General features: G+C 38.2%; 1 protein-coding gene across 8 annotated transcripts in view; it reads right to left on the bottom strand.

Moving 5' to 3' along the window:
• Positions 1–24,400, bottom strand: part of IQGAP2 (IQ motif containing GTPase activating protein 2) — a 311,257-nt gene that overhangs the window by 60,387 nt on the left and 226,470 nt on the right. For 5 of the 8 annotated variants that reach the window (XM_031666244.1, XM_031666245.1, XM_031666246.1 and 2 more), the window contains 4 exons: positions 20,589–20,679; positions 16,078–16,245; positions 10,959–11,101; positions 7,031–7,201 (listed from right to left, as the gene is read on the bottom strand). In XM_031666244.1, the coding sequence (XP_031522104.1) occupies positions 7,031–7,201; positions 10,959–11,101; positions 16,078–16,245; positions 20,589–20,679 (573 nt within the window). The remainder of the gene's footprint in view (positions 1–7,030; positions 7,202–10,958; positions 11,102–16,077; positions 16,246–20,588; positions 20,680–24,400) is intronic. The other 3 variants (XM_031666249.1, XM_031666251.1, XM_031666252.1) reach the window with 1 other exon arrangement.

The raw sequence follows: 24,400 nt of genomic DNA, 5'->3' as shown, positions 1-24,400 counted from the left end.
ACCTTATTACAGCTGGATGGTGTGAAGGCCCTGCCTCTCTGCCGTGGCTCCTCTCACACCACTCTAGCAGGGAGAGGGAGGGCTGCCACATTACTGCTCAGTGGGCACGAGATCCAGATTCTACAAGTCTGGGTGCCTTGTTACAGTCCAGGAGGGTGGAAGCCCAGGCTCCCCATTCAGGCTTTGCTGTCCTAGGTGGAGGCATTACATTTTTTTTTCCTGTGTGTGTGTGTGTGTGTGTGTGTGTGTGTGTCTGTGTGTGTGTGTGTGTGGTGTTTGGCTAGAGTAGAGTAGTTACTGTCTGAAATTATTTTTGTCTTGCTAGACTGTTTCTTTCTTGGTCCTTTGGCTACAGAGAACAGGCTTTCATTGGAGCCTATATTAGTCTGTTTTCATGCTGCTGATACAGACATACCTGAGACTGGGAAGAAAAACAGGTTTAATGGACTCACAGTTCCACATGGCTGGGGAGGCCTCACAACCATGGCGGAAGGCAAAAGGCACTTTTTACACGGTGGCAGCAAGAGAGAATGAGAAAGAAGCAAAAGTGGAAATCCCTTATAAAACCATCAGGTCTCAGGAGACTTACTCACTACCACAAGAACAGTATGGAGGAAACTGTCCTCATGATTCAAATGATCTTCCACTGGGTCCCTCCCACAACATGTGGGAATTATGGATGTTCAATTCAAGATGAGATTCGGGTGGGGACACAGAGGCAAACCACATCAGAGCCTGTACCCATTGGTATTTCTGGGTTGCCACCCTCTTCAGCTACAGGTCAGAAAAATATAAACAAAAAGAAAACTCAAAGAACTCACCACTATGTCATTCCTTGGGTCCCAAGGTTCACTAGTTAGTCTGACTTTTTTCTCTTCACTTTTAAGAGTGTTATGTTTGTTTATATATAATATTGGGGGCTTTTAGTTGTATTTATGGAAGAATAGGGAAAAGAACATGTGTTCCATTTCCCCAGAAGCGGAAGGCAAGCCCAAATAATTTTTAAGTCCTTAAAGTTTATAGTTTTCTATATTATTAAGGTTATATGAATCTATTCCTTGACAAAATTCAAGATTTAAAAAAAATCAGAGGTGTCAACAGCAGTTATGACTCAAGAGGATCAACTAAAAATGTATTAGAACTAAGAGTTCATCCTGCTGACTAGTAATAAAATGAATATAAAATTGATAACTTTTCTACATGTCAAGAATAAACAACATAATAGAATAAAGATGTTATTCACAATAGCAGAAAAAGATACATAGGGGTAGGAGTAAACTCAAAAATACAAAGGAATAAAATTATAATGGTATACTTTGGAACAGATTAATAAATGGAAAAAGATTAATGTCTGAACTGTAAAGTTTATTATTATAAAGATGCCAACTGCCTCAACAAAACCTTAAACTTCAACGCAATCATTTAAAGATACAAGAATGGGTCTAGAATTTTTGCAGTAACTATTGAAATGGGCACATGAGTTTTTCTCCCTTAAGCTCTTATGGTGATAAAGAATTATACGGGAAGATGCATTATCATCTGGAGTTTTGAAACGGAAGTGATCTTAACAGTGCTGCTCAAACGTTAATGTGAATATAAAATCATCCGAGGATCTTGTCAGAACGCAGGTTAGGATTCAATAGGCCTCGCGGAAGGCATGAGATTTTGTACTTTTACCAATCTTCCAGGCAAAGAGAGCATTGGGTATGTGTCCACACATTAAATGATAAAAATGTCCATAACCAAAATAAAAAATTTTAAGTTAATTATCTGTTTAGAAAATGCTACCCCATGGGATTTGTCACAGTGTGGCAATTCTGAGATGGGCAAAATTCTCTGACGTCACCAACAGTTGTTCACAAAAGTGGCCCAACAGCACAACAGCAAGTAGGGGAAGTGGACCCTCATCGTGGGTCTCCGGGATTCCATGGCAGTCCAATCAGTAAAACACATGTTGTGATGGATCTTAACAGTTCACACATTTTGGTGGTTAACACTGGTTTAAAGCAGAGAAGTGTAATTGTTTGAATGTATATTATAAATCCCATTCCTTCCTTAGTCCATACTGAAAGGCTAAACAAGATAATTGGAACGAGCTCAAATTCCCATTCTGCTCTTCTGGAATTACCTAAACTCCAAAAACACTGTTAATTTCAATTATCTGAGATTCGCAAACATTCTGAATAAGTGACCTGTCATAGTAACAGATTATTTAATATTGAATCACTCCTGCATTGGCAAAATGACCCCATTCGTCCATTCTGGTTTTTTTTTCTTCTTCTTCTTCTTTTTTTTAATGTACTAAGGATTAACTGTGTATGCCACCAGGATTTACCTTAAGAGTTCATTATTATGTTTCATCTCATTATTATTTACGTAAATTTTTCTGGTATTCTTCTACATTTATGAGTTTTGTTACCTTTCCAAATAAAGGCAGCTTGGCTGGGAAAACAATTTTTTTGCTCCTGGATATGAATAGATACTTCTCAAAAGAAGACATTTATGCAGCCAACAAACATGAAAAAAAGCTCAACATCACTGGTCATTAGAGAAAAGCAAATCAAAACCACAATGAGATACCATCTCACGCCAGTTGGAATGACAATCATTAAAACGTCAGGAAACAACAGATGCTGGAGAGTATGTGGAGAAATAGGAATGCTTTTACACTGTTGGTGGGAGTGTAACTGAGTTCAACCATTGTGGAAGACAGTGTGGTGATTCCTCAAGGATCTAGAACTAGAAATACCATTTGACTCAGCAATCCCATTACTGGGTATATACCCAAGGGATTATAAATCATTCTACTATAAAGACACAATGACAGGTATGTTTATTACAGTACTGTTCACAATAGTAAGGGATTGGAACCAACCCAAATGCCTGTCAATGATAGACTGGATAAAGAAAATGTGGCAGATATACACCATGGAATACTATGCAGTCATAAAAAAGGCTGAGTTCACGTCCTTTGCAGGGACATGGATGAAGCTGGAAGCCATCATTCTCAGCAGACTAACACAGGAACAGAAAATCAAACACCTCATATTCTCACTCATAAGTGGGAGTTGAACAATGAGAACACATGGACACAGGGAGGGGAACATCACATACTGGGGCCTGTCAGGGGCTGGGGAACTAGGGGAGAGAGAGCATTAGGAGAAATACCTAATGTAGATGGTCTGTTGATGGGTGCAGCACACCACTATGGCACATGTATACCTATGTAACAAACCTGCACATTCTGCACATGTATCCCAGAACTTAAAGTATAATAATAAAATAATTTTTTTTGCTCCATAGAAGCAGAATACTACTTACCTCATATTTCATTTGCCAAAACTCTGTTTTTCTTTTTTTAGTCTGTAAGTTTTAGTTCCATTGAGATAAGCTTTTCCTATTATGTACCAACAACAGAACTCTTGTGCATAGCCATGATATTGTAAGCTCTTCTCTATTTAGAGGCTGTTTATTATAAGCAAATATGGGTATAAAGTTGATATAAAGAAACTTGGAAAATTACAGACAGATGCGATTTACATGCAGGGTGTGGTGGCTCATGCCTATAATCCCAGCACTTTGGAAAGCCGAGGCGGACAGATCACTCGAGGCTGGGAGTTCAAGACCAGCCTGGCCAATATGGTGAAACTCTGTCTCTATAAAAAATACAAAAATGAGCAGGGTGTGGCGGTGCATGCCTGTTATCCCAGCTACTTGGGAGGCTGAGGTATAAGAATCACTTGAACCCAGGAGGTGGAGGTTGCAGTGAGCTGGGATGGTGCCACTGCACTCCAGCCTGGGTGACAGAGCAAGACTCTGTTTTAAAAAAAATAGATTTACAAAAAAAAAATAGATTTACAAAAATGGCAGTCTCATTCTCCTGTCTGGTATGGGAACTTGTGGGAATATTTATAATAGCCATCTTATTTGTTTTGTTTTCTAGTACCACAAATATATTTTCTGTGCAGAGTATCTGTATAAAAGAAGTCTGTCAAAACACTTAGACCTCAGAGGTCATTGCTCTGTTTTATAGACTTTATTCCTCGCTGGGAAATCTGGCTTGATACACTGGCTGCTATGCTTGATAACTGGACACTCAGTACAGACATATTCAAATTACCAATGCCAACTTCTAATGCACAAAATACTTGTGTGATCTCAGTTAGACAAGAAAGCCCTAAACATTTACCTCTTCTCCCTCTCCTCGAAGGTAAAAAAAAAATCCAGCAATCTATAGGAGTAGTCAGTTACATTAAAACAACTGAGGACCAACTCTCCCAGGCCATCCCCTTCCTCTCGGCCCACAGACTCTGTCGCTGCTCCTAGCAAAGTGAAGTTCCTTCAGGGTAGCTTGTTTTTCTTCACCAGGATGCTTGTGGCACTCCCTGAGCTGAAGTTCAATAATTCATTAAATCTCAGGGCTAGGTTTTGGTGTTTGCCACTATTATATCCTTTTCTAAAAAGTAGTATACTAGCTTTCTTCAGTTCACGAAAAAAACTTCCTCCTGTAGTTATCTATTCTATCCTATTTGATTTTTTTCTGATGTCTTCCTGTGCCACATCAACAATATCAATATTGGATCCCCATTATCTGCCCTGAGTCATTATCTCTATCACCTTGCCATTTCTAAAGTTTATCAAGCACTTGAGAAGCACATACTAGGAAACATCTGTTATGTGAATTATTGCAGTCAGTCCTCACCACCCTGCAATAAAATGGGCATTATATTTTTCAAATGAGAAAGTGTGTTTTTAATAATCTATTCTTTCTCTCATCTTTTGTGGATTTTTCTGAAGCTTTCTGTGTCTGCTCCAATTATGCTCAGTGTCCATTTTGCATTCTGCAGTTATAAATTCATTTACATTCTATGACATCATTATTTCTCTTCCTCTCCTTAGCTGTCAGCTGTCTTTTTATTTTATTATTCTGTTGTCTTCTTATTTCATTAAGTTCACGTCTTAACAAATTCCTTGACAGTATAAAGCAGTTTCAGTATAACATTCTCTCCTATCTTCTAGAAGAGTAACTCTAGATGTCTACTCCATTTATATTTTGCAAGTTACATTCCTTTTTCTGTTTTTGATATAAAATCTTTTTTGTTTATGAGCAGTTTTTTCTTTCTGGCTCACTCACGCGATTTTACTGGGGACTTCTAACTGCTCAAAAATAATATGGCTATGTAGATTCTCTTTGACTTCCTCTATATTGACCTGGGCACCTTCCAATTAACTCCATAAGCACTTGAGACACAGTGCTGGACGTTGATCATGCACATTCTCTGTACCACTACTCATTTCCTTGGCAGACCACTGACGGCAGGCAGGGTGGTGTAGCTGGGGTATAGCTGGCCTTGGCCTAGGAGCTTTGCCTTTGTATTTCTCTCCAATTTTGTTAAGACTCCTGTATCTGAGGGCAATTCAGCCAGCTAGGAAGCTCACAGTGTTTTACATAGGGGAACTTCTCAGATATCAGAACATTTTCCTACTTGAAGGTGAACCAGCCACTTTGGCGAGAATGAGATTAGCATGACACCTTTTGGTTCATGGGCTCTTGGTTTTAAGGGTCAGCAGGTTCCTATAGACTGCATTATTCACTTCTGGTCCACATCTGTGAAGTAGGCTTACCTTTAGGTTTCATGCCCTCTGTTTTGGAACATTGTCAGAAGACTGATAAAAAGGCATGGTGAGGTGACTTCATGGTTTGATGACTGCTTCGTCAATTCTTTTGCCTCTGCTGAGGTGGAGGAAAAAGGCTCCAAATGATCGCTCTTGTCCTTACCCCATTTCTCTCATCCTTCAGCCCTGGTTTCTAATACAGAGGGATTCTGTACTGGTGGGCTCTGTAGTATACCTTCCAACTGCAACACTGCTGTGTGCCCCGAGACTGGGGAGTGTGGGGTCCAAATTTTATATTGGCTGACATGTGAAATTTGTGCAAAATTAGAGCCTCATCAGTGTAGATGACAATTTTGAGGCTTTTGTTCACTTCCTGTGTGTTCTGTCTACTATTTGTTTAAAGGACTAAATTGGAAACTCACTGGCCCACCTAGAAAAATCCTTTGAGTGTCAGATTTATAGTAGAAATTTCTTTTATAAAATTAATTATTTCTGCTTTGCTAATAATATCTTAAGCTCCAAGCAAATTTTAAACATGTAAGCATCTATCATGTGCAAGATACAGGAAGACAAATGTTTGTAAAATTCATTTTCTGCCTTGGACATTACAGTTAGGTGGGAAAAGCAGATGAGTTCACCAGTGACCACACAAAAAAGAAGCTCTTCCACAGAAAAACGTTCGATTTAGGAAGCTTCAAAGTAAAAACCCATCAGCATCAGACTTTACCAGTTGTTAACAATACCCCTTTGAACTCACGATAAAAAGAACAAACTCACAGCCTTTCACAAACCAGTGTGGTGACTGGTAGGGGGTACTACAGGAATACAGAAGAGAAACATCTAAACCTGGCAAATTCTCCTGCCAATCAGAAAGTTCGGACAAGTCATGCAAACTTAAGAACAATTTATAGCAAAAAAATTGGGAATGAAGGTTTCTCCCGCAGGCCTAAATGAAGAGTGACAGATTACAGAAGGTAAGAAGACATTCTTAGAGATGCTAAATCTGTTTATTTCATTAGTTCTTCTGTTCTTTCAGGCTAGAACAGCACAGAAACTAAGATGCCACTCAACATCCACTAATCACAAAAAAGCCAAATTGTAAAGTCCCCAAGCCAGGTATGATTTCAACTCTGATCCAAGGCATATCCCTTTGGGTCCAACTAAGTTGGCAGCAGGTGGATCTGTGCAAATCTGCAGTGCTCCTAAATACTCTCTAGAAGACCATAGGTTAAGTCATTCATCATCAAAATGCTTTCCATTTTAAAGCCTTAGTGAAGTAGACTAGGGGCACTGATTATGTAAAAATATGCAGTCAGATTTGTTTATAGGAATGCTGGTAGTTGACTATTATCAAAGAAAACATTTTCAGGTGATATGACAGTTTGTTGTAAACAGTGGTAGGTGATCCACATACCTGTATTTTGACCACATTCTCTTCTTGTTCATGCAAAAATGATTTTCTAGCTTCAAACTCTTCCCTAAGGATGGGTCCTGAACTTGTGGCTTGAAAGCGAAGAAGCATCTCTTCTGAAGCAGACCATATATTCTCACGAATGTAACCTACTGTGACTTCCTCAATTATGTCCTGGCAAGAGATATTTCTTATGGTTACACTTCACACATCAGCTGAAAGGCACACATAGAATAGCTTCTGATATTTTATCTTTTAGAAAACAATATGGATGTCTCCTTTTGGCTTGATTTAAAAACAAATTTAAGCAGAGCTGAGGGATGAAACTGGCTTAGCTTCTTTCTAGCAATATGATTTTGGAATCTCCGAGTTTGGTGCTGAGGTGGCAAGAGAATAAAGCTCAATGATCTCAGGATTTGGAAGCAGAGATGTATGGATGATGCTGGCAAGGACGAGGCATGAGGCCTGATCTCCACAGAATGTAAGGGGACAAGGGTGCTTGCTGTAAAAACATGCATCACCTCCCACTTCCCTTGGGCTGCCAAGGAAAAGACTGCAATGGTCATAAGGTCCTCTGACTTCTTTCCCATTTCTTCCCCAGGCCAGAGTAGGCAGACCCCTGTAATGAGCTGCAGCCAAACTCAGAATGATGCTCTGGGGCAAAAGAAAAAGGGGTGGGAGGGGCAAGTTAAGTGCTATTAAGGATAGATGGCAGAAATCTAGAAGAATGAGAAAAAAGGAAGAAGGGGGTTATAAGAAAGTTTCCTGTGGGGTATGAACAGGGTTTACTTTTATGCCCGATGAGAGATGCAAAGAAAGACTGGACTGTCACTTCTATAGCTGATGACTCTTATTTAGTACAACTGGAATTAATGGTTGGTTAACTCAAAGAGCTAAAAGTGAAATCATACAAAAGATGCATACATATCTTTAAGAGAAGACATATATGTATGCATTCATTGCATAAAACTGGTAACTTCAGGTTGTTTAGAAGAAACACAACTTTTTTATAACAGTGTTATACCTTCCACTGGTTAATAATCTTAACAGACTGATGCTCGATATAACAAAAAGTTATACCTGGGGTATATCTTGGGATGCCACATGACCAATTTTTTATTCTAAATTTTAAATCTTCGATGCTGCTTCTTTATAGTTTGATACATCTTTTCAACCATAGCACATAATTTTTTAGCATGTCTATAATTTCATTTTTTTCTTCAAAATTAGCACTAATAATCCATTGCTACAATGTCATTTTCCTAAAACTTGTACGACCTCTGAACATCTGAAATGAGTCACTAAACTGTGTTCTTCACTATCTTCTTGTCATTAAGCATTTTTGGTAGCACTGGTCAGACTCAGATCATGTTTTTTTCCTCTAAGTTTTAGTAAATACTGCATTGGTGATTCTGTCTGCAATACTGCTACACTGCAATATCTTTGATGTTGACTTTTAATGATTCTGTAAGATGTTTGTTCTTGTTTTTTTCCAAGATAGAATTAATTATCATCAGTATTTTCTCTTTAAACATATTACGATGCTTGGATCCATTACCGGCAGGTTTCACATCCTTTGGGTCGAACTTTTGTTTTTAAATCCAAAGCAATGTTGGTGAATATTACTTCAAGAGTATTCCCCCTGGGAAGCATTACTCACTTTTTAAAGTACCTATGTGTTTCTTAAGCCACCAACTTGGGTTATTAATTCCAGAGCAATGGGCACATGACAAAACCACTCAGAGATACTGGTGACTGTGTCAAAAACAATGAAAAAGTGGAAAAGATACTAGACTAGAAGTTGGAAGCACTGGAAATAAATCTGTTAATTGACAAAATCTACCCAAATTGCAGAATTAGTACAAGCTGCTTCACCTACTCTGTGCCCCAATTTCCTCACTTAGAAAAACAGAAGATGAGAATATTTGCTCTATCTCTACTTAGAGGATAATTTAGGGATCAAAGTGATGTGAAAGTATATTGGAAAGTGAAACTCTATGTAAATGAGGGGTACTTGGCTATGTTTATGGTTTCAGGAGACCTCATTCTCAATTCCACACATTCTTTGGGTATTTGCAGGGACACCAGTTGGAAAGGTTACTTTTGGCCATAACTTGTTTCAGACATCTTGCTACAAGGGTTGATTCCAATTTCACATCCCTCTGACTTTACCTCCTCTTGTTTCTTCATGGCTGCCCACCAACCTCAGACAAAGCAAAGAAGAACCTCACAGAGAAGGCCATTCGGCAAGATCTACTTCACTACCTGTTTATAGCTAAGTCTTTTGTTTCAGGAAATCTTCACCAAGCATTTAGTCCCCCTATTCCCATGTTGCGAGAAAATATTCAGCTCTAACAAAGCCATGATTATACAAATAATCTATTGTCAAAGTGCTTCTCTCGTTCCTCTATGTAGGGAGGGGCAACTAAAAAATGAATGAAATTCAGTGATCTAGAACTGAAACTGAAAAGAGCTCTTTTGGCTGTACTTTTTCTCCTAGCTTTGCTCTTGTTATCTTTTTTTGTAAATACTTCAGCCCTGGGCTCCTGTATATATAAAAATTGCTGAATATTTGGGAGGGAATTAGGACTACAATGGACAAGGCACAAGGGGAAATTAGGAGGACCCCTGAGACTCCAGCTAGTCTTGTTTACAATGAGAAAAAGCATCTGAACCTGAGATTCTAAAGCAGACTTTTCTGTTGTTTTTTTTTTTTCCCGGAGACAGAGTATAGTTCTTATTGCCCAGGCTGGAGTGCAGTGGTGCGATCTTGGCTCACTGCAACCTCCGCCTCCTGGGTTCAAGCAATTCTCCTGACTCAGCCTCCCAAGTAGCTGGGATTACAGGTGCTCGCCACCATGCCCAGCTAATTTTTGTATTTTTAGTAAAGATGGGGCTTCGCCTAATACAGACTTTTCTAAATGAGTTTCTTCTTTCTGTATTTAAAACAACAAATGTACCCCCAAAAAGAGAAACAAACAAAAACTAACAAATGTCCTAATAGTCAATAACGACACTATGTTCACTAATGCACTATTTCTTTACTCTTAACAAGAAGCTCAAACAGGTACTATCTATATAGTTTCGTTAAAAAGAGATGAGAGAAGGGATAAATTACTTTCAATAAGTAAAATTTGTTGGAAGAAAGCTTTCAAATATGGGTCAAGGATTAGTTAAAAGGGATCTTTAGTAGTTAAATAGAAATTCCAATTCAATGTATCATGTATAACTCTCGGTTAGTGCAATACATGGACACATGGCTAATTTTTATGTCAGTTAATCGAAAGCCAAGTATAAGATACACTCAATTGTGATGTTAGCACTTACATTTGGACATGGGTACATCCAGAGCTCTAGAAATGTTAAGCAATGAAAACATGCTAAGATGACCATCTCAGAAGAAGCAAACGTTTAATGTTTACCCATCCTGCTCTTTGCCCAACTCTGTTCTTTGCTTCTGAAGCTGTCCTGGAGATGGCTGGGGCCATGTGTGGCAGAGATGCCCTCTCCAGCACTTTGTAGAAAAAAATGACATATTGGTTTGAAAGGTACAATGTTAAGTTGCAGGCTGAGATGGGTGGGAAAGAAATACCTTTTAAATATTGACAACCCAGGAATTATCATTAATTGAGCTTAATTAAGTCAAGGAAAATCTTAAGATTGATTTCTTAGGATAATCTACCATCCCAAATAAATAGTGAAATATTTCTTCCCCCTGCTCTATTTGGTTTTGTTAAGCCAATATGGAAAAAACTCTGTACATTAGTAACAATGCAGCCACATTCAACTGCAGTTCATGAAGACTTCATTACATATCCAGCCTTCAGATAAATCAATTAGTTCCTCTCATCACTTTCATGATTCAGAAATAGACAACCAGTCAAATTTAACTTTATACAGTACAGTTATCCATCAAACACCAACCTCCTACCTCGATTTCTTTTCCTGTGAGCCATGATTCTTTATACAAGCATGATTCAGGTATGACCCAGGAACCCTCTTTTGAATCAATGTTGTAACAGTAGTCATATTTTTCATTCAGGTTGAGTTTGAGCCATGAACCTTCACTAGACACTAAAGAAAAAAGTTTGTTAAATTCTATAGAGACACAGTGAACCCTTAAACATTAGCGTAGTTTCTTTAATATGTAAAATAATTGAATATGTTTTTCACCAAACCTTCAGACAGTCAAAGGCATCAGAAATGACCCACTAACATGGAATAAATTCGATGTATTTAATGGCAGATGCCTGCTAACCCAAGGAAAAGGAAGAGACATAAATGTCTAAGGCTAGCTCTGTAACTTAAATCTTTCATGAGGATGATGAAAACATGTTTGGCCAAAAACAGTCAAAGAGAAGGAAAAGCAAACAATAATTGTAAGTCCCAGGTAGATGCAAACAACAACACATGTAGACAAAGGAGACCAATCGGCAAGATCCTCTTTGCTTACAAAGTTTACCTGCAATTTCTCCAACAAGGAGATACCCACAAGGACTGTGGTCCTTATTTAAGGAGGGCCAATGATTGGCATTCAACCAAAGCAGAACCTTTGGAGACAACGTTACTCAAAGTACAAAATGGCATAAGCACAACATAAAGGTCAACTAATGTAGGGAAAAAGAAAATTCCTGGTTCCTCTGACTTATTTTGTGCTACACAACCACACAAAATGAGAAAAAAAATTTTTTTTGAAACTTAATTTTGGGGAGGGGTGATAGAAAAACCTATGGTAGTTATGACTTCGATTGGTCAAGAATATCTCCTCCTCATGAATCCATGGGCTAAACTTCATATTTAGAAATCTGTTTATTTTGTTGAATGGTTACAATTCTGGTCCCAGACCTGAGAGCAAAAAACAACAGAAAAAGATAAAAAGTTCTAACTTAGACTAAGCTAAGTCAACTGCACCAAGTGAGCATGAGACTCATTACCTTTTCAGGTAAATCAAAGTTCAAGTGAATTTCTTCACAAAATATTGAAATGCATTGAAATAACTAAGCAGGGGTAACTTTAAGGTCTTTAATATGTGTTAATGCTTCATTTGACTTTAAATGCCCCTCACCTGTTCTTTCTGTTTGTCAATGCCCAGGAAGAGAGATGTATCTCTTTTCAATGGGCAGTCAGACAGCTGGTTCATCTGTTTAGAAACATGGGTCTACTACAAAATACATTGTACAGTCAAGTTAGGATGTTTACAAGTAATTATTATTCTTTCTTCCTTCCCTTCCCTCTTCCTACCCTCCCCTCCCCTCCCTTCCTTCCTTTCTTTCTTGCTTTTGAGACAGGGTCTCACTCTGTTACCCAGGCTGGAGAACAGTGGTGTGACCAAGGCTCACTGCAGCCTTAACTTCCCCAGGCTCAGATGAGCCTCCAGAGTAGCTGGGACCACAGGATCATGCACAACTGGCTAATTTTTTGTATTTTTTGTAGAGATGGGTTTTGCCATGTTGTCCAGGCTGTTCTCAAACTCCTGGGGTCAAGCAATCCACTCGCCTCAGCTGCCCAAAGTGCTGGGATTATAGGCATGAACCACCACGACCAGGCAATTATGATATTTTCAATTATCAATAGTTGTCAGATTCATAAATGTTTTCAGAAGAATAATCACCCTTCTTAAGGCAACTCATTGGGAAGGGAAGAAAGCAAGCAAAGCTGGTGAAAATGTTTCTCCCATCACTTAAACTGAGAAGTAAAAAATTTCTTAGTTGGTTAAAAGCCAATCACTTGAACTTTGATTTATCTGGAAAGGCATTGAGTCTAAAGCTCACTTGATAGCAGTTGACTTAGTTTAGTCTAAGTTAGAACTTCTTATATTTTTCTGTTGTTTTTAGCTCTCACCCAAATATGACACATGGGAAAAGAAGCAGGCAAGTTTAGGAGAGAGAAGATAAACTAAGTTTTTTCCATGATGAATATTAAATTAGGATAGCTAATTAATACAGTTATGTAATTCTTTCATAATGAAGGATGAGACAGGGGACATTACAGTAATTCCTGATGAAGAGATCTGAATGGCATTAGAAGGCTTTACTTGGGTTAGGATGTCAGTAGGTAATAGGCAGGAAGAATTCCTATCTTTTTCACATCTAGTTTGAATGTAGTTAGATAAGAGGCTGAGGAGAGCTACTTTCCAGCATGGGTTCCAAATAGTTTTTCTAAGAAATATAGTTGAGTTGTTACTTAGAAAAAAGACTGATAACAGTTAGTTAAGAGGTGATGAACATTCCACAAGGAGGCATACTTTTTAGATGCCTTCCAGACAAAATCATACGCGAACATATAGAAGCGTTAAACTGAGTTATAAGGCTGAGTAATCCATCCACTGAATGGTGGATGTTTTAGTTTGGGAAAAGATAGCCATCCTAGAACCAGAGGTGAAAGAGATAAGAATAAATCATCCTGTGCATGCCTGAAAACAATGCTCATAGCTCTATTGGGAGGTGAAAATCAGTCTTTAATTGCTTGGGATGCTCTTCTTTCTAGAACAGGAGTCGGCAAACTTTTTCTGTAGAGTCAGAGAGTAGGGGCTGGGTGCGGTGGCTCATGCCTGTAATTCCAGCACTTTGGGAGGCCGAGGCAGGTGGATCACCTGAGGTCAGGAGTTCGAGACCAACCTGGTCAACATGGTGAAACCCTATCTCTACTAAAAAATACAAAAATGAGCCAGGCATGTTGGCATGTAACTGTAATCCCAGATACTTGGGAGGCTGAGACAGGAGAATTGCTTGAACCTAGGAGGTGGAGGTTGCAGTGAGCCAAGATTGCCCTGCTGCACTCCAGCCTGGGTGACAGAGCGAGACTTCATCTTGGAAAAAAAAAGGCAAATATTTTCAGCTTTGCAGGCTGTGGGTCTCTGAAACAACCACTCAGCACTACCACTGCAGCAGGGAAGCAGTCATAGACCATATATAAATTAATGTGTGGCTGGATTTCAGCAAAACTTTATTTATTAAGGCAGATGGCAGCACAAGAAATGTACTAAAAATGATTAGAATGAGTTCAGCAAGGTTGCAGGATACAAGATCAATATACAAAAATCAGTTGTATGAAAAGATATGCCCACGAAAAAACTTGGACATGAACGTTCATAGCAGTCTCATTCAGAATAGCCAAAAGCTGGGGGGAGAGGGTGGCACAGAATACAGGTTCCATCAGTTGATGACTGGGTAAACAAAATGTGGCATACTCATACAATGGAATATTAGCCCCTAAAAAGGACAAACTGACAAATACTACATGAATGAACTCTGAAAATATTATGCTAGGTAAAAGAAGCCAGACACAAAAGGCTATGTATTGTATAATTCTGTTTACATGAAATGTCCAAAACAGGCCAAAGGCAGAAAGTAGATTAGTAGTTGCCTGGGGCTGGGGAGTGGGTGATGGGGATTGACTGCTAATAGGTACTGGGTTTTGTTTTGGTGTAATGAAAATGTTCTGGAATTAACTAGAGGTGTTGGATGTACAACCTTGTGAATATGCTAAAAACCTCTTAATTACATACCTTAAAAGGACAATTTTATGGCATATAAATTATTTCTCAATAAAAAGTCAATTGTGTATCTATAAACTAGCAATAAATAATCCCAAAATATAATTAAAAAACAATATTTACAATAGAATAAAAATGATAAAATACTTAGGAATAAATTTAATGAAACAAATGCAAGCCTTGTATGCTGAAAACTACAAAAAATTGTTGAAAGAGTTTTAAACTTGATTAAAAGGAAAGACATCCCATGTACATGGATCAGAATATTGTTAAGATGGCAAGACTTCTCAAAGTTATCTATAGATTCAATACGATCTCAGTTGACAAAAGTCTTGCTGCCTTTTTTTCTTCCCAGAAGAATGAATCTGAAGCACTTCCTAGGTTTCTGAATTGGATACAAAGGGATTTGACCATAGTCACCCAAATATGACACATGGAAAACGAAATAGGCAAGTTTAGGAGACAGAAGATAAACTAAGTTTTTCCAGGATGAATTTGAAATTAGGATAGCCCATTAATACAATTATGCAATTCTTTCCCAATGAAGGATGAGACAGGGGACATTATAGTAATTCCTGATGAAGAGATCTGAATGGAACAGAGAGGGACTCAAGGGCGACCAGATGCCAAGTAAGAGAGTGGTCATTTCATTAATAGAAAATTTACTGAATTTTAAGGTGGAATCTCCAAGTTGGAAATATATGAAACTTGAAAGCAAGTACATAGGGTACTACTAGACAAACATCAAGTTGGACTAAAAAAGTTTTTTTTTTTTCCTTAAGCTCTACTTCTAAGGCCATACGCTGTCACACTAGTTTCTTAAAGATGAATACTATCCTGTAGATGACCTACAATGTGGTACAAATAAACACTAGCCTAGAAGTTGAGAGCCACCCTGATCCTTGACACTAGGAAATAGTAGGTGCTTAATAAAATCTACTAAAAGGAATTCTAGATTAAAAATTAATTGTCCTTGGGTCTACCATTCTTTTCCTCTGTCTGAAATCTTACCAATGTGAATTTCCAAATCTGAAAAATGAGTATCAAACTGTATAGTCTCAAAGATTATTTCCAGAGCTAACAATGTAGGTTCTGCCGTTGGATTGAGTAGGCATAACTAGTTGCCTAGCTTTGCCCACTGATCCCTTGCAGACTGGCTCATTGTACTTTATTTCGTATATTCAAAATTACTCTTTACCCCTATTTAATATTGTACAATCACAAAGGATTGAGAGAAAATATTAGTATAAACATCTATTTATATCACTGGTCTACCCATATGAATAAATGAATCAATAAGCATAACTTGTATAAGGCACAGATTCCTCAAATATGACATTTTCTTAATGCCATCCATACATTGCCACTGAGCTCATCATAGCTTTCCAAAACTAAAAAGAAACATTTAAAACTTTTCCTAATTTCCTTAGCCATAGATGACAAAAAATTACAGAAATATTAATTTGAAAGCAATACTTGTCTTAAAATTAAGAAAATACAATACCACAGAAATGATATTTAAAATAGTTTGCGCTAAAGTAACAAACCAACTTACCTCTTTCAGATTTGAGCTCTTTTGCCTTCACAAGGGCATCATAGTATTTGTCAGCACACTCCGGGATTATGTCATTTGCATTAGAAGTGGAAGACTTCAATACAGACAAAATATCACTTGATTTTTTTCCTTCCAAACACTGATTAACATCAACCACCAGAGTAACCCCTGGGTAATTGAAAAAAGAAGTTTCTTGTTAATGGTTATCTTCTACTTACTTCAAGGCATGCAAATATATAATTCGACGTTTTAGGAATGCATTAGTATCAAACATTTTTACCCTTTGAGAATATTCACCACATATGCCCAAGACAATCACAAATTCACCGACCAGTTTAGTCCGTAAGAAGAATTAGATACCATGGGAGTACGGTTTATTAAAAACAACAGTCTTCCCTGGTTACTCATACATGGTATCAAGGCACTAGGTTTTGCTTGCTGTAGTAATCTATGAAATGGGGTGAATACACACCAACAGTAGATATGTAGCTCTAACCTAGGCCATTAACATGTATTTGAGAACTAGTTTTACAAAGACATTTGTTTACTTTAGGATAAGCAAAATGCTTTTTAAGTGATGGAAATCCTGGTATTCTCTTGTATAGTGCTAATATATTTAGCAATATTGTCATAAACAACCTAAACAAGAGTTCTGGAAAGGCAGAGCTGGTGGATATGTGTGACAGAGTCCTAAAACTTAATTCTGGAACCATTTTAGACCTAACTAGCATTTTATCCCATTGTGAATTTCTACCCCTCCTCATTAACAAAACCATATTAAACTCTTGGTTGCCTAAGGAAAGTTAACTTAGTGAATTATTTCCCACTTTAATTCCAGGTAAGAATGTCCAATCAGTAGGACTAGCGTTTTCACAACCAGTAAATGCACTGAGTTAGAAAAGTAGAACCAGAAAATGAAAAGAAGTCAAGTTAAAATACTTCCTACATGGAAAACATCTTGATGAAAAGAGAAGGGAGACATGGATACTTTTTCTTTTTTTCTTACACGTACATCAAACTCTACAAATATTAAATTACAATCTGTTCTCATCAAATTATGTTCACAGGTGCAGAGTACTATGAGGGTTAAAGGCGAAAGGAAAACAGAGATTGACTTTCAACAACCTGGAGTCAAAGTCATGCAAATCTGGAGGGGCACACAGAGATGAAAGGAGAACTTCTCAGGCAAACTCCAGTGGTTATTGAACAAAAGGTATGGCAGTATGTTCTTATGCCAATAGAGGTTAACAGGAAATAGGTAGACATTGCCCTTTCCTCTTCTTCTGGAAAGCTTTGTAGGATAGAGAAAATAGAGTACCGGAAATTGAGAAGTTTGTGGTCTGAGAATAGCCAAAGGAATAAGAAAATGACAAAAATTATCACATAAACTACATGTGACAGTGTCATCTAACCCAATAAAATGCAATCTTCCTTAAAAGATATTACAAAAGGCACACATTTCTTGCATATATTATCATTGAGTATTGATGTGCTGGTTCACAGGTCAATTTCCAGATAACTAAAGCTAATTCCTTTATGGACCAACTCTCATCTTAATAGAATCATTTTTGATGAAACTCTAAAACATGCCTTAGAGAAAATCCTAACAGGACAGTCGCTATTGCTCCTTATTTTACCCAAAGTCTCTGGTATAAAGTAGGTGCTTAATGTCTGCTGAGAGCTGCCAGAAGAGTCCTTCTTGTCATTAAAATTGTGCTGTGCTATAATCCGGTGTTATTTTCAAGGACTATGGAGGTGTTTGGGCTTACTGGCTCCTGCACAAAATAGCCTTAATAACTCCTATACCTCTTAGTTTTTCCTTCTTCCTTCACTGTCAGCTGTCACTTTTTACTGACATTGATGTGCCTGCCTATGGCAGCTTAAGCACTTTACTGCCTTGTGACTTGTGGCTTCTGATGTGCTCTGAGTCACAATCAAACAGGAAAAGAAACTACCAAAGATAACAGAGTTTTGCCTAAGAAAAGAATCAACAGGCGCAAAGTGTCTATCTGAGGGGTCCTCAGTGAAAAAAGTAGATTAACTTCAATGTGCTTACTTTGAGATATCTATTTTGATTGCTTTTTTCCTTAATCTGTGAGTTGTAGCTAAGTTCCAGATAGCTACAGATACCAGATATCAGATAGACTTTCACCCCAGAAAGTCAGGTATGTTTCTGCCAAGGAACAAATTAAGAAACCTCCCATAAATCTCCTAAGAGATCCAAAAAATGTTTGCTTTACATCTTAAGCCATACACCAGCAGGCTCTCTTAAGGCACACATTCACAGTGGAGGTGATATAACCCCTAACGGGGCAAAAATTGGTTTCTGCAGGGAGAGAGTGAAAAAAATCTCTTTATGTATAAAGTGCAGGTCTACATATGGCACCTAAACAGGTATGCAATATATCTGTGGCACTAAAATTTCATGGTAAGGAGTGATTAGAGAAAAAACTGTCTAAAAAGATTCTTTAGGGTGCCATAATGAGAAAAAGGTAAAGAAAGATTGCTCTAAAGAATCAAAAGTAGAGGCAAATCTACTTTCAGCAAGCAAGATACTCCAGTGAATGTGAACACTGGGCCAAAATGAAAGGGACTTGAGTTATTCTGCCCTTTTAAGTTTTGCTGATGGTAACATATTTGGGCCAACACATTTTCATTTATCATATTATCTGAGAGTGTGTTTGATGCTTATAGTGTGTGACCAGAATCTATTTAATGTTTTTAAAAGGTTAAATTCTTGTTGAAAGTCAGAAAACTCTCATAGGTAGTATTAACTTTGGAAAATCTTTTTTGCTGTTATATGTAGTAAAAGAAAGTATATCAGCTCCTCTAAGGGACAGGACAGAGGGAAAAGATAGGATTTTAGATGTGCAAGTACAGAGTACAAAATCATACATTTGAGAAAACCTCTTACTTTTATAGTCAATAGTACCATGAATCTCCATGTGAAAAACAGAATCAACTTAACATTTACAGGCCAAATGTAAGAACAATGAATATAAGAAAATTTTAACAACCTTCTAAATTGGTCTGATTTCTAAGAGACAAATCATAACCATTTTAGGCTATTTGAATGTCTAAATTACAATCGAATTTCTCAAAAGTGTCTCTTCAGACTATGGCTTCCTTCAGTTTTATATTTAAGTTGAAATTTCTTATATACACACCTCCACTTTATTATTTTTTTTCTTAAGGCGTGCTAGAAAGGAAAGACTTCAAAGTTCCTTAGGGAATAAAAGTTCAGGTTAGAGAAATACACACATTTTTCTAAGCTAAGGAAATAAAGCCCAGATGTTTCTCACAGATGCTTCCGAGGTTGAAAAGCCCATCTGTGGAGTAACACAAAGTCATCTTAAGAACCTTCTCGGACCTGATACAACAGAATAGATTCTAATTATGCCATGAGTTGGCAGGTTAATGAAATATACTTTTAGGAATCTTAATTTATATATGGAGAATGTGAGTTTAGCAATTTAGAAGCTATTTCAGACTATCATGTGAATTTTCATATTATTCTTCCTTAAAAATAGAGGGTTAAACAATTTTATCATTTGAACCAATGTGGGGATCCTGCCAGTTGCTGATTATACCTATTCCAATTATGTACTCCAGAACTGGGGAAGTAACCACAGAAGGGGTTTAGGGACCCACTGTGAGATGGATCTGAGCTAATATTCTATTGATCACCTGACCTCCATAAACCCCTACATTGACTGGTGGACCACAGTTATGTTTTGGGCCTCTTGGAATTAGTGTCAGTTCAGAGCAAGTGTCCACTAATCCCCAAAAGTCTGATTATGTCCTTTCTCCTAAGTACAGTCACCCTGGTAAAAGGCCATAGGTCCCTTTGGGGGAGGGGTGGAAGAAAGACTAACAGTATACATTTTTGGTAGTGTAGCTGAGTTCTTCCTTAAGGGGCCTGGCCTTCCCTTCATTTGAGGGGTTCTGGATTTGTAAACTGGCCCCATTCTGGGAATTGATTGAGGGTCCATGACTCTTTTTATGATTCAAGGTAGACTTCTATTTGCTTGAGTCAAAACTCATCCAGTTGTACAGATTAAGTAAACTGAGTAGACTGCCAGTCTATTTCACTTCTAGTTGCACCATGATCAGCTAGCCAACTCCATAGGTCTCCTATTGGTTCTGTTTCTATGGAAAACCCTGGTAACGATAAAGGCCATGGAAAGGAGAAAAAGGCATCTATTAAGTAGAAATGGTCTAGTTCTCTAAAAATCAAGAGAAAAAAAGGATTTGATTCAATTATACAATTTGAGAGCTTAAAAACTATTTTTTACCTTCTGGATTTTGTTCAGCAACATTGTTAAATTTTGTTGGAGATAGAGTCAAATCACTGACAACAGGGCAACCAACTAATTTTGGTATAATTATGTGTCCAAGAACGAAAACTTGGTAAGAATCCAAATCTTCCAGAAATTAAAAATCGCATGACTTCAGGCACATAACCAAATCCAAAAAGACAAGTTTCAAGAGCAAAGGAGGTGAGGGCTTACATTGTTTTGCTCTGTCCTCGTCCACATTGGCCTCGTCGATGGCTTGCTGTATCTCATCCAGCCAAAGCACTTTGGAAACACTCTCAGAGTCCTGGGAACAATGTCACAGAATTAAAAAGAAAGAACAGTGAATGATGAGGAAACAGAATTAATAACTGCTTTTGAGGAGGCATTTAATCATAATTCCCACAAATTCTTAATCAGCAACTACCCAGCTCTGCCATGTACTGTATACACTCCTGATGAAGCAGACCCCAAACCCGACCACTTCCCCCTTCTTCCCTACCACTCTTTAGTCCAACCCTCCATCATCTCCCAACTGGACAGCCGCACTAGCCCCCTAGTAGTTTCTGCTGCATCTAAGCTTGCCCTCACCACAGTGGCCCTTTATAGAGAGCCCAGAGGATCCCTTCAAAATGGATAGCTCAGTGCACCACTCCTCTGCTTAAACCTTCCCCAAAGGCTTCCCCCAGCAGTTAGAAGGAAACACAAGGTGCCTTCTCAGGGACAGTGGGGCTCCAACAGCATGGTCCTGCCTACTGCCTCTCTGGCTGTACCTCACAGCCCTCTACTTCCCCCTTCCTGTTCTAGACCTTCACACGAGTCTCTTTCAGACCACAATACTCTATCTACCCTCACAGAGTGGCTGTTGGCTTTTTCTTACCATTCAGGTCTCAACTCAGATGCTACCTACTCCAAAAAGCCTTCCTGGGCTACCCTAGTCAAACACTCTCTCCCTCAATCAATTACTGTGGTTCCCAAACTAAGTGTCAAGGGGCCCTAGGGTGCCATGGGATATTTTTAATTTGAGAGAAACACAGGGATCGTCCATATTTATCAGACACAGAGACAAAAATTAAAAACAAACAACATGGTGATTATCCTCAAGGAGCTAACAATGTAGTGCAAGAGACAGATGTGTCAAGACATACAGCTGGGTGTGGTGGCTTACACCTGTAATCCCAGCACTTTGGGAGGCTGAGTGGGGGTGGATCACTTGAGGTCAGGAGTTCGAGGCCAGCCTGGCCAACATGGCGAAACCCCATCTCTACTAAAAATACAAAAATTAGCCAGGTGTGGTGGTGCATGCCTGTAGTCCCAGCTACTTGGGAGGAAGGTGGGAGGACTGCTTGAACCTGGGAGGTGGAGGTTGCAGTAAGCCAAGGTCAGGCCACTGAACTCCAGCCTGGGCGACAGAGTGAGACTTTGTCTCACAAAAAAAAAAAAAAAAAAAAAGAAAAGAAAAAAAGAAAAAAAAAAGGAAAAAGAATTATAATACAATGTGATCAGGGCAATATATGCTGCAGACACATGATCCAGACATAGGTGAGAAAGGGTTAACCTATGGTAAAGGTGTTGAGCTGCAGGGGGAGCAAAGACTAAGTAGTTAAAGATAGCTTCAGAAAGGGAGCAACAGCAGCAATGAAAATGTATTGCATTTTTCCTATTATAGGTAAATATTCATATTTAACTTTGGGTTGATTCTGATGGTCCTGCTACAAAAGTCAGCCCTGACAGATATTAAGTGGAACTTCTAGGTAGCAATTGTGTTTTATAAAATCTTGTCTGAGATGGTAAGTAAATAATTATCAGCAGAGATATTTTCAGGAAACGTGACATTTAACAAATGGGAACATTTTACCTATGTGTAGGAGTAAGTGTTATGTTCTAAATCCTAAGTCAAGACTGTGATGAATGAAAGGTAATGGATCCGGCACTGACTCTGTCATTTAAAACTTAAGATGGATGGGGGCAGCAAGGAGAGGAAATAGTCACTGGTTCCTCTGGCAGGCTTCTAACACTATTTTCCTCAGAGACTAACGTGAGATAATACATGTGGAAAGGGCTCTGAAAATGAGATAAAGTATCTGTTATTTCATCCTGCAACATCTGGGCTAAAGGAGACCTCTGGAGAAGTCTTGGTGCCTGCTTCCACAATCACCTCTAGCCACGTGGCAGACTACAATGGAAGCATCAGCGAGATTTTTCATTTCTTTTAAGAATGGATGGGGAGGCTCAAACAGGAAGCTGGGTGGAAAGGGGAAGACAAGAGGAGGAAAAAAGAGACAAGGAAGCAGGAGCTAATTTTTCTCTGTTTCCAAGATCTCAGAGAACCCAACACTCCCCAGGTATAGCCTAAAAACTAAGCTCTACGAGTTCATTTATGTGTCTCAGTTCTTTTGAAGGGTATTTACCTTCCTTCAGAACTTATCACTGTAGAAGATGTACCACACAGATTTTTACCCAGGTGAGAAGTCAGTAACAATCTTACTTCAAAGCTTAAAGTATTAGTCTTATGAGCCAAACTGAAGAGAGAAATTACAAATCAGATGAATTTAAGTCAACAGTTTAAATTATGAAACATTGAACTAAAGGTTGCTAGAGTTAAATGTAAAACCAAGAGTAAAAGCTGAATCTTATCAATGTAAAGTCTGCTTTTTCTTAATTTATTGATTTTATTTTATTTTTGAGATGGAGTGTTGCTCTGTCACCCAGGCTGACTCACTGCAACCTCCGCCTCTCAGGGTCAAGCTATTCTCCTGCCTCAGCCTCCCAAGTAGCTGGGATTACAGGCACCTGCCACCACACTTGGCTAATTTTTATATTTTTAGTAGAGATGGGGTTTCACCATGTTGGTCAGGCCAGTCTCGAACTCCTGACCTCGAGTGATCCCCCCCACCTCAGCCTCCCAAAGTGCTGGGATTACAGGCGTGAGCCACTGCGACCGGCCAAGTCTGCTTTTTCAGTTGTTCGCCAGAAGACTGAAAATAATAGTATATTTATGGGACGGCCACACCTCCACTTCAGTTAAACAGCCAGGTTCAACGGAAGAGTTAAAAATGAATTAAATGACCAGAAACTAGGCCTTGTGCAAATCGTCATAAATTCCTGAATTTAGATAACTCCCAGAAAAGTTCTAATTAAACAGAAAAAACCTTTGTCAATATTTTATGTTTTTTATTTCTGCAATGTAATAGCATTCAATCTCAGTTTGTATAACCATATATTATGTAGTTGAAGTATTAAACACTGACCTTTGTAAAAATCTTGGTCTAATGTAATTTAATCAAGATTTGAAAGGTTTCCGCAGATCAATTTCTTCCTAGCTTATCCCTGGCCTTTAAGTCTCATGTGAAATTTGTATTTTCTGATTCTTGCTGCATTTTGTAAGGAGCAGGCAGTGGGGTGGTAAGTCTTCAAGTTTAAGTTTTATTTACTACAGAAAAATCTGTTATAATGCATTTTTTAAACTGTATTTAAGTCATACTCTACAGAATATAACAATTCATAAAAGCTTATATGTTGTACAACAGTGTGAATGTATTTAACATTACTGAACCATATGCTTAATACTGGTTAAGATAGTAAATTTTATGTTATGTATATTTTACCCTTATTAAAAATATCTTACTGTAGACTTATTCATCAGCACTCATGGAATAAAGGGAGTTCTCCTCATTTTAATGACGTGCTATGATTTTAGTTTAATTGAACAGTGTTGTTTGGGAGGTTCCTCCAGTTATCTGACCCTAAGGGTTATTGAATGGCTCAAAACACATCAAGATAAGGCAAAAAAAACCCCCAAAAAAACCAAAAAAAAACCAAAAGGCCTGAACAAACCCCATCCTCACCCAGCAAAGAAAAACCACCACCACTCAAAAGCCAGGTTCTGGCCAGGCACTGATGACAAATTCAAATCAATATGATATTGATGGAAAATTTTCAAAGTAATTGACCACTCAGTTTGAATTTCTTAAAAAAGTTTGTTTTCCACGATTAATTTATAATTATATAAGGTGTTTAAGAATTAA

The sequence above is a fragment of the Papio anubis genome, chromosome 5, assembly GCF_008728515.1.
Source record: "Papio anubis isolate 15944 chromosome 5, Panubis1.0, whole genome shotgun sequence".
In the NCBI taxonomy this organism is placed as follows: domain Eukaryota; kingdom Metazoa; phylum Chordata; class Mammalia; order Primates; family Cercopithecidae; genus Papio; species Papio anubis.
The sequence above is the reverse complement of the archived record's forward strand: the minus strand, read 5'-3'. Positions and strand labels throughout refer to the sequence as shown.